At 53.2% G+C, this 9,882-nt stretch overlaps 2 protein-coding genes across 2 annotated transcripts; one reads left to right on the top strand and one right to left on the bottom strand.

The window, feature by feature from the left end:
* PG985_004156 (condensin subunit) lies at window positions 1–3,747 on the top strand (the record flags this gene model as incomplete). The annotated part of the gene is made up of 4 exons (XM_066823925.1): window positions 1–68; window positions 152–272; window positions 329–3,417; window positions 3,483–3,747. 4 exons carry the CDS (start codon window positions 1–3, stop codon window positions 3,745–3,747), a joined length of 3,543 nt encoding a protein of 1,180 aa, XP_066687085.1.
* A 719-nt stretch (window positions 3,748–4,466) lies between these two features.
* PG985_004155 (CobW/HypB/UreG- nucleotide-binding domain-containing protein) lies at window positions 4,467–9,548 on the bottom strand (the record flags this gene model as incomplete). The annotated part of the gene is given in 14 exon segments (XM_066823924.1): window positions 4,467–4,526; window positions 4,584–4,725; window positions 4,786–4,970; window positions 5,065–5,071; window positions 5,151–5,400; window positions 5,462–5,708; window positions 5,727–5,934; window positions 6,774–6,918; window positions 7,012–7,102; window positions 8,212–8,511; window positions 8,568–9,066; window positions 9,124–9,220; window positions 9,284–9,379; window positions 9,434–9,548. 14 exon segments carry the CDS (start codon window positions 9,546–9,548, stop codon window positions 4,467–4,469), a joined length of 2,442 nt encoding a protein of 813 aa, XP_066687084.1.
* Between the last annotated feature and the right edge of the window lie 334 nt (window positions 9,549–9,882).

Raw genomic sequence — 9,882 nt, 5'->3', positions numbered from 1 at the left:
ATGAGGGTGACAGAGGTAATTATAGACGGCTTCAAGTCGTATGCGGTGCGGACGGTAATTTCGGGATGGTAAGTCCATTTCCCCTCCTTTGCGACAGCACAGCACAGCACAGCACAGCAATTGCCTGATGGTTGACACTGCGATCGCACAGGGACGAGTCCTTCAACTCCATTACCGGTCTGAACGGTAGTGGAAAGTCCAACATTCTAGACGCCATATGTTTCGTTCTCGGTATCACGAACATGACGACGGTGCGAGCACAGAACTTACAGGTAGGGCAACCGTGGAAACCATCGCACGCCAGAGCAGGGTGCTGATCTTGCACCAGGATCTTATCTACAAGCGAGGCCAAGCCGGCGTTACGAAAGCAAGTGTTACGATCGTCTTCGACAACAGGGACAAGAACAAGTCCCCCATCGGATTCGAAGAATATGCGACAATCAGTGTGACGAGGCAAATCGTCCTTGGCGGCACCTCCAAATACCTGATCAACGGCCACCGAGCGCAACAGCAAACGGTGCAAAACCTTTTCCAGTCGGTCCAGCTCAACATCAACAACCCCAACTTCCTCATCATGCAGGGTCGTATCACGAAGGTGCTGAACATGAAGGCGGTGGAGATCCTCGCCATGATCGAGGAAGCGGCCGGCACACGCATGTTCGAAGACCGAAGGGACAAGGCCCTGAAGACCATGTCAAAGAAGGAGATGAAGCTGCAAGAGATCACCGAACTGCTGCGCGACGAAATCGAGCCGAAACTCGAAAAGTTAAGGACGGAGAAGCGCGCCTTCCTGGATTTCCAACAGACGCAGAACGACCTCGAGAGGTTGACGAGGGTGGTAGTGGCGCACGACTACGTCAAGTACCAGGAGAAGCTCGAACAGTCAGGGGCAGACCTCGGAAACAAGAAGCAACGGCAAAAGGATCTCGAGGAGTCTGCGGCCCGACTCAAGAGCGAAATATCACATCTCGAAGAGGACGTGAAGAGAGTGAAATCGGAAAGGGACAAGGAGCTGAGGAAGGGCGGCAAGGCCCAAGCTCTCGAGGAGCAAGTAAAGAAACACTCGAACGAGCTGGTGCGACTTGCGACGGTCATGGAATTGAAGAACTCCAGCAAGACCGAAGAAGAGGAGCGCTTGACCTCGGTTCAGAAGAACGTTGCTGAGCTTGAAGCGACGCTTAAGGAAAAGACGGAAGCCTTTGAGAAGATCAAGGCGAAACACGACACCGCCAAAGAGGAGAGCGCGAGGCAGAGCCAGGATGCAGAGTCCAAGGAAGAGCTCCTCCAGACCCTTCAGACCGGTGTTGCTTCCAAAGAGGGCCAAGAAAGCGGATACCAGGGCCAACTCCAGGACGCCAGGAACCGGGCCGCTAACGCAGCAACAGAACAGGAGCAAGCAAAGTTGAAGATAACGCATCTCGAAAAGCGCATCAAGGAGGAAGAGCCGCGTGCCAAGAAAGCCAAGGAGCAGAATGCTGGCTTGCTAAAAGATATCGAGGGACTGAAAGTACAGTCACAAAAGCTCGAAGCTCAACTCGGCAAGCTCGGTTTCCAGCCTGGCCAAGAAGAGGAGATGTACAAGCAGGAGTCAGCTCTGCAACAGTCCATTCGCAACCTGCGCCAAGAAGCCGACGCCCTTAAGCGCAAAGTGGCCAACATCGATTTCAACTACACCAACCCTACGCCAGATTTCGATCGTTCAAAGGTGAAAGGTCTCGTTGCATCGCTCTTCACCCTCAACAAAGAGCACACCCGAGCCGGCCAAGCCCTGGAGATTTGCGCCGGCGGTCGCCTGTACAACGTAGTCGTTGACAATGAAGTTACGGGTACGCAGCTGCTGCAGGGCGGCAAACTTCGAAAGCGCGTGACCATCATTCCCCTGAACAAGATCAATTCTTTCAAGGCTTCGGCGCAGACGATTGCTACAGCACAGAGGATTGCCCCGGGCAAGGTGGATCTGGCTCTTGAGCTTGTGGGATACGACGACGAGGTTTCAGCAGCCATGGGGTTCGTCTTCGGCAACACTCTGATCTGCGAGGATGCGGAGACAGCGAAGCGGGTCACATTCGATCCCAACGTTCGGATGAGAAGCATAACTCTAGATGGCGACTCGTACGACCCATCGGGGACGCTTTCTGGTGGAAGTGCACCCAACTCCAGTGGTGTCCTCCTCACTCTGCAGAAGCTCAATGACATCACCCGCCAACTGAGCGAAGCGCAGACTTCTCTGGCTCAACTGCAGGGCAACATTCAAAAGGAGAAGTCCAAGTTGGACCAGGCACGCAAAATCAAGCAGGACCTTGACCTGAAGTCTCACGAGATCAAGCTTGCGGAGGAGCAGATCAGTGGCAACTCTTCCTCGTCCATCATCCAAGAGGTACAGAACATGAAGGAGACCATTGTTCAACTGAAATCGGATAGCGAGACGGCCAAAAAACGACAGGTCGAGGCCAGTGCCGACGTGAAGCGGATCGAGAAGGACATGAAGGACTTTGAGAATAACAAAGACTCCAAACTCGTAGAGCTACAGGCCTCCCTCGACGAGCTGCGGGCTACGCTATCTAAGAACTCAGCGGCCCTCAAGACTTTACAGAAAGAGGTGCAAAATGCACAGCTCGATGCAGAGCAAGTGTCGGGCGATCTTGCAGCAGCACGTGAACAGCTCCAAGAGGTTGAGCTAGCCATCAAGTCTCAGCAGCAGGAGATCGAGGAACTCGTCAAGAAACAATCGACACTGCAGGAGACTCACGACGAGGTCCAGGCCGCGTTGAACGACGAGCGCGCGAAACTCACTCTATTCGACGATGAGCTTCGTTCGTTGGAAGACGCCATGCGGTCCAAGGGCAGCCGTGTCGCCGAGGAAGGCCTGGAAATGCAGAAGCTCGGCCACACCGTCGAGAAGTTCCACAAAGAGCAACAGAACGCAGTCCAGGCCGTGGCGCACATGGAGAAGGAGCACGACTGGATTGCGGACGAGAAGGACAACTTTGGGCGCACGGGCACTCCGTACGACTTCAAGGGCCAAAACATTGCCGAGTGCAAGGCCACGCTCAAGACTCTGACGGACCGTTTCCAGGGCATGAAGAAGAAGATCAACCCCAAGGTCATGAACATGATTGACAGCGTCGAGAAGAAGGAGGTCTCGCTCAAGCACATGATGAAGACGGTTATCCGCGACAAGCGGAAGATCGAGGAGACCATCATCAGTCTTGACGACTACAAGAAGAAGGCCCTTCTGGAGACTTGGGAGAAGGTCAACGGAGACTTCGGAAACATCTTCTCCGAACTGTTGCCAGGAGGCAGTTTTGCCAAGCTGGACCCGCCCGAGGGCAAGACGATCAACGAGGGTCTCGAGGTCAAGGTCTGTCTCGGTAAGGTGTGGAAACAGAGTCTAACGGAACTCAGTGGTGGTCAAAGGTATGCTAATCCCCCTTCCCCACTCTCTTGCTGCTTGAAAACTTGACACTAACTCGTGCACACAGATCCCTGGTTGCCCTATCCCTCATCATGGCTCTGCTGCAGTTCAAGCCCGCCCCCATGTACATTCTGGACGAGGTCGACGCTGCGCTGGACCTGTCGCACACGCAGAACATTGGTCGCCTGATCAAGACGCGCTTCAAGGGCTCGCAGTTCATCGTCGTCAGTTTGAAGGACGGCATGTTCCAGAACGCCAACCGCATTTTCCGTACCCGCTTCTCCGAGGGTACCAGTATGGTGCAGGCGCTTACAGCTGCCGACTTCAAGTAGTTTGGTTGTGCTTTTTGCGCATTGGGCTTTCGAGTATTTTCTTTGGAGCCAGGTTTATTGTACATCTGGTCGGATTACGGCTGTGACGATTGAACGAGTATATGACGATTGGCAGGTAGTTGGCTGGTAGGACTTTTGAAGGATTATGTATTCATGCAAGAAAGGCTATATATTCTGGTCTAGATGTCTGTTAGGGGTTCGCACGGTGGATCACTGTGAAGGTCCCCCAAATGCAATAATGAACCAACCGCCAATAACACCTCCCTCACTTCTTGTTGCGTGATCACAAGCTTTACCGGTAATGCTCCCAGAGCTTCGTCTCTTCCCCTACTGCGTAGAGTGTGTGGAGTGCCCATCATCGGTAGGTAAAAACGAGGCACGACTTGAATATGCGTACATACATGCACTGCTACGATCACGAAAATACGGATTGGGATCAGAATTTATCAGGGGTGAGGCTGCAAAAGCTCACGATTGATTCGAGCCCCAATTGCTCGAAAATTGAAGCCTAGCCTTATGTTGCAGGTGTGAAAACGCCTTACCAGCCGATACCGAGCAGCCTGGCGTCCGAGAAAACAACGCGTCCAGTGCCTAATGATGCCATGTTCCCTGGCTCTGCATACGCCGATAGCAAAACGTCAGATCCCTCGTTGGTGGAGTCTCCTCATACGGAGCCTAGCATACAAAGCCGCCCATGTATGCAACAACCTTGCCCTATCTTATGCAGCAGCAGCTCCATTGGCTGTGTCCAGGTCTGCGTAGTACAGAACCAGCTCTCGCTATACCGTTGTTAGCTACTGTGGCACGCAATCTCAAGTTTTGACATGAAAACATACCCGTGTCTTTTGCCAGGTTGTCGTATCCCAGATGATGTAGTAGCCTTGCTCATGTTGATGGCTCAGCAGGCGCGGCGTCATGATCTCATCCTTGGTCAACCACAACTGCAGTTTCTTGTGCCATCTCCAGTTCCGGTTATTTCTGGGGAACAGTCAGCACGATGCACTACCTAGACGAATATGTGCAATCACTTGTACTTACAACTCCATGGCGGCTTGGTGCTGCTTAACGTCACCGGGGCAGCTGTAGAAAATCCACATCAAAGTCTCCTCATTGAAGCTTGATATCTTGTTGTCCAGAGGCTGCACATTGCTGACGCTGTAGCATTCGGGAAGGCGGAAGTTCGGGATGACAGGCCGCGGCGGTGTGTCATTGACCACGGACACCTGCTGCGTAGTGATGAGCCTAAAAAGCTTGTTAATCACAACTGCGGCATCAATATGAAGCATCCGACTTACTCAGTAGACTGCAAGTTCAGACCAAACAACTGAGGATCGATGCCAGTAATAGCGGCTTGGTAATCCGGATAGTTGTTCATCAGGGTTCGCAGGCCCTTGATACCCCACTTATCTATGGGTGCCATACCAGCCAGAGGATCGTTCACCGAAGGAGATTGGGTGTCCTTCTCGTCCTTTGCCTTGGCTCCCAAAGGCATATCGTTGCCGATAGCACCGAGTGGATGTCGGCTTTCCGAAGACTGAGCTGCAGCTTCCTGTGACGACGACTGAGATGCTAGACTGTCGTCTCGAAAACCCGGGGGTTTTTGGCGCTGCTCTTCGCCAATGGCACCCCGTGAATCCTGGGGCCGTCCAGAACCTGGTAAATACGGGTTTAGCTGATGCAGGACCGAAACGTTTAGAGCGCGCGCATTTCTTACCGGGAGCACTGGATACGTCGGGTGATCGAACTTGACCGGATCGGGAATTCTCGGAGAGAGCGTTCAGCAAGCCATTGCCGGCTCTGCTGCCTTGCATGCCCGGTGCCGGACTCGTGGTGGCGCCAAAGCCCAGTGTTGACATCAGGTTGGAACCGCGCTCCTGGCCAATATCACCATTGCCATTTCGGAAGCCGCTGTTGTTATTGTTGTTCAAGGGAGGGAAGTCGTCGATGCTGCTTGGTTGAGGCTGGGATGGCTGGCCTACACTGCCTTGAGAGCCGCCGAAGCGGAAGGATCCCTGGTTGGAACCAAGTCGCGAAGACGAAGAGAAGATATCTTCTTGTCCTTGCTGGGACAAGGGAGTGCCCTGGTTCCGCTGTATGGGAGGCATGTTCCTGTTACCAGCCGACGACCATAAGGATGATTGGCTTGTTGACGGGAGTTGAGCGTTATTCGACAAGGACGGAAATTCCCTAGGAACAAAATTAGTATGGGTCAAGATGAAAAAGAGCATGCGCAGTGTGTGAAGGTGAGGTGGGGGGTTTTGCGAATGTATGAACCAAATTGATCAATGGGCAAACGGCAATGGATGGAATGGGTTCCTCAGCTTTGAGTACCGTTTGTAAACCTCGGAGGCATGCAGGGCAGGGCTTCCTGCAGTCAAGGAACGAGCGCTGGCAGGCTTGCACGCATCGTCCTCCTCTTGCATGACTTGCGTGGCGTTGCCTTTTTTCTCGACTTGGACATCATTGACCTGCGCATCGCCGAGTGCTGCGATGGTCTTCTGACCATCGCCGACTTCATGAGTGTTCTGATCGCCGACTTCACAAGGCTTCTGGTCATTGCTAACTTCTTGCTTGGCCTGCAAATCCTCATCATCTTGCAAGTCCAGCGAATCCTCGCCGTCTTGCTTGTCTTGCGCAGTGTCTTCACCAGGCTTCTCATGTGAGACCTGCTGCTCAAGCTCCGACTTTTTTTGCTTTCGCTTGGCAGCACGTTGCTGCTTCTTCGACATCACACTAGACGCGAGGACGGGGTCCTTGTCTTTCGAGGGCAAGGTAGCCATGATGAGAATGAAGTAATGAGATACTACCCACTCAAACTCCAGCAACCAAAAGCAGGGAGTGTAACGATGTCGAGAATACGCGCGCAAACAAAGGAGGGCATGCAAGAAAGTGGCAGAAAGGATATCAAATGGGCTTTTTGTGCTGGGTGTTGCTGGGGAAGGAAGCTCGGGAAGCGATTGTGGCATAGCGTAAGAGGCCCCCAAAACACCGAGCTTTATCGAAAACAATGGAAGGAGGGCACCTACGATAAGTCCAGTGGTGTAGCTGGTGACGAGCCGCTAAGGCTTTGCGCAAAACTGATGTTCCCGCCCAATTGTCTTGACGAGTTCTGAAGTCCTGCGCCGCTCATTGGCATCCCAGCACCGAAGGCCCAGCCGCCACCATTGTTCGCTGTTGTCGCAAATGGAGTCAGTCTCGCTTTTTTCGGAACACCCGAACGCATTTTCGCCACTTTGTCCCATACCTATCTTGCCGTTCGGTAACCTATTCGACACCCCTCTTCCAGGTTGCTGTGGTTGTTGCTGGCCACCACCGAATCCTGTCGGCATCCCTCGTAGGGTTTGCGGTACCGCGCCTGGGGGAGATGTACTATTAGCCAATGCCAAAGGCAACGAACGGGCATCCTCTTGGTCCATCGCCATGCCGTATTTATATCATGGTGACGGGTTCGGCCTCTCGTGTGCGTCTCATCGGGTGGCCGGCGGGACCCTCTATGCCCTCGATCGAGGCTGCTGCTGGGATGGAGTTTCTAGCCTCATCGGGTCGAGCTGAGGAGCCCAGCGGCCCAGAGCGGCCGTGGCATCATCTTAGACCTCAATGGTCGGCCGCGATAGTCGCACAGCTCTACTCTGCACATGGCACCCCTTAAAGGCAGCGGACAGGCGAGGACGAGATGGGCGCGCATGGGAACATAAGTCGTCGAGGGTTTCGTGGAAGGCAAACAGCGGGGCACACGAGGCTTTGGGAAACAAGAAGGGTTGGCTGTACCTGGTCGATTCATGTCTTCTCTGGAGGGCCTCGGGGCTCTCGATCGTGCTCTTCTGGGTCTCGTTGGCTAAGGGTCTCGTGCGGTGTCGTTGGGGTCTCGCAGAAATGGGGATGGGTATTTGCTGCAAGAGAGTGGCATATGTTCGTTCCAGAGGTCGCCAGCCTGTAGGTTGACGAATTTCCCATATTAGCTCACTGATGGCCCAAGCGTCGCCAGGTATTGACGGTACCGCCTATGGTACTTTATCGACATGGGGGATGGGGCTGCTCGCACGCTAGTCAACAGCCTTGCGACTATCTCTGTCGCATCCCCACACTCTGCGATATGCATACATCTGTAGCTGGGAAAAAAGGGCAAAGCTAGCTGGGTATATCGATTAGGTCTAGTTCGGGATACCCAGACGGCGGAATTGACCCTATTTGTGGGATGGCCATCGTCCTTTGTTACCGCTTCCCATTGCCTCTCCTGTCGATTGCGGAGGCCGACACTCGCTCTTTCCATATCTTCAAGAGAAATGCGTAGTGTCCGTCAATTGCAGCAACTTGGATCATGATCGCTTTATTGGCTATGGTCTCCAGACTGTTCCGTCTTGGCGGCTACGTCCCACCCGCTCCATCCCTTCTAGAAACGACGGGACCCTCAAAAGACTAGTTAAGAGCATCGAGGAAGCTGCGTTCCAAATCGATAGCTTGCACCTGCCTCCCTATTATGACCACCTTGCCCGACACAGGAGTGTCCGTGCCATTTTCAGGGGTGGACTGGGACGACGGAGCGTCAAAGATCTCAAAGACCTCTCTGACGCCCTGAATCATTTTCACTTTTCCATCCTGAAATACCAGGCGCGCCTTCAACCGATGGATCTCCAATCCTTCGCTCTGCTTCTCATCCATACCCGGCACTTCGCTTTCCCACAGGATAGATCTCAGCCAGCTGTCGACCTTGGTAAGTTGCTCGGGCAGCAAGGCTGGCACGTTTATCGCAACAGTGGAAATGGTCTACGCAATGTGTCAGTGACTTTATAAGCTGGCAATGGGCTTGTCTCTCTACAAACCGGATCCAAGTGGCTATGCCCCTTTGCCGCGGTATCCAATGCATCCACGTTGTCGTAAGCATGGAGGTCGAGTAAGAAACCTTCTAGCTTGGGAATGACGCCCTGTTTCGTGACGTGAATCTTGGCGAGACCATTGATGGCTTGGATGCGGTTTTTGACTTTACTAAGGCCATCATCATCCACAAGATCGGACTTGTTAATAACTACGACGTCGGCGTGTGATATTTGAACGTGTGCGGTAGTCATAAGGGGTCCATGTGCATCATGGTCATCGTGCCCCTCGACCTTTCCGGTCGGGTCGTCGAGACTCTTCAGAATGTTTTTGGCGTCAACCAGAGTGACAATACCGTCCAGATAGATTGTGCTCCCTAGCCCATCGTCAACCCAAAATAGGGGCGCCAGGTTGCCGGGGTCAGCCAAGCCCGTTGTTTCCAGCAGGATATAGTCGAAAGCACCCTTCTTTTCCATCAAGGACTCGATGGCATTTACACCAGAATCTCTGAAGGAGTATTGATTAGTAGCCTGTACCAGCCGACGTGGAGGAAATGCTTATTACTTCACTGAGCAGCAGATACAACCGTTGCCGACTTCGAGCCACTCTTCGACCTGCTCTCCGCCCTTGTTCACGGTGAGGGACTTCTCAATATCAATGGCTGCCTCTTCATTAGTTCCCGTAGCCCCGACCAGGGCTCATGATATTAGCTCGGACAGCTTACAGTCACCAAATTCATTCATAATAACCGCAATCTTCTTGCCGTGCTGAGCGGTCAATATATAATTCAGGAGGGTGGTCTTCCCAGCCCCAAGGTAACCTAAAGTGGTGTGTTAACATGATTAGACACGCGGGAGCTCATGTGGTGCTATACCTGTCACTATAGTGATGGGCACCTTGACTGCCTTCTCAGACGGCTCTTCTGGTTCAGCGACCCCGCTGGACGTGGTCTCAACCAGCTCAGGTGGGAAGTCGTCATCTGCTTCCATATTGGGGGATTGTTCTCAGGCGTCGCTCGGGTCGAGAAAGTATTAAGTGGCACAAGCTTGGCTTTAGCCTCTCTTTCAGTATGTAAATGTCTGTCGTGGGTTATTCGGCTGTTATCCGATTGGTAACGCTGTTTGCTGCGGCTGCTTTTCCGTTGGCAGCGTAGTGAACGAACGAGTGATGCAATTGTTATGCAGATATGGGGGGTAATTGGATAAATGCAAGCAACTCTGGCAGAGTTATGCTGTTATGAAATCACCCTGGACCTTGGAAGGGACGGCCACTAAAAAGCGGCAGGGGTCAGCTCAGCAGCTCAGCTCATGCCTGGCTGCTGGC

Source organism: Apiospora marii (genome assembly GCF_038362585.1).
Source record: "Apiospora marii strain CBS 49790 chromosome Unknown utg000003l_segment0_segment0, whole genome shotgun sequence".
Taxonomy (NCBI): Eukaryota; Fungi; Ascomycota; class Sordariomycetes; order Amphisphaeriales; family Apiosporaceae; genus Apiospora; species Apiospora marii.
This window is presented reverse-complemented; position numbering and strand designations above follow the sequence as displayed.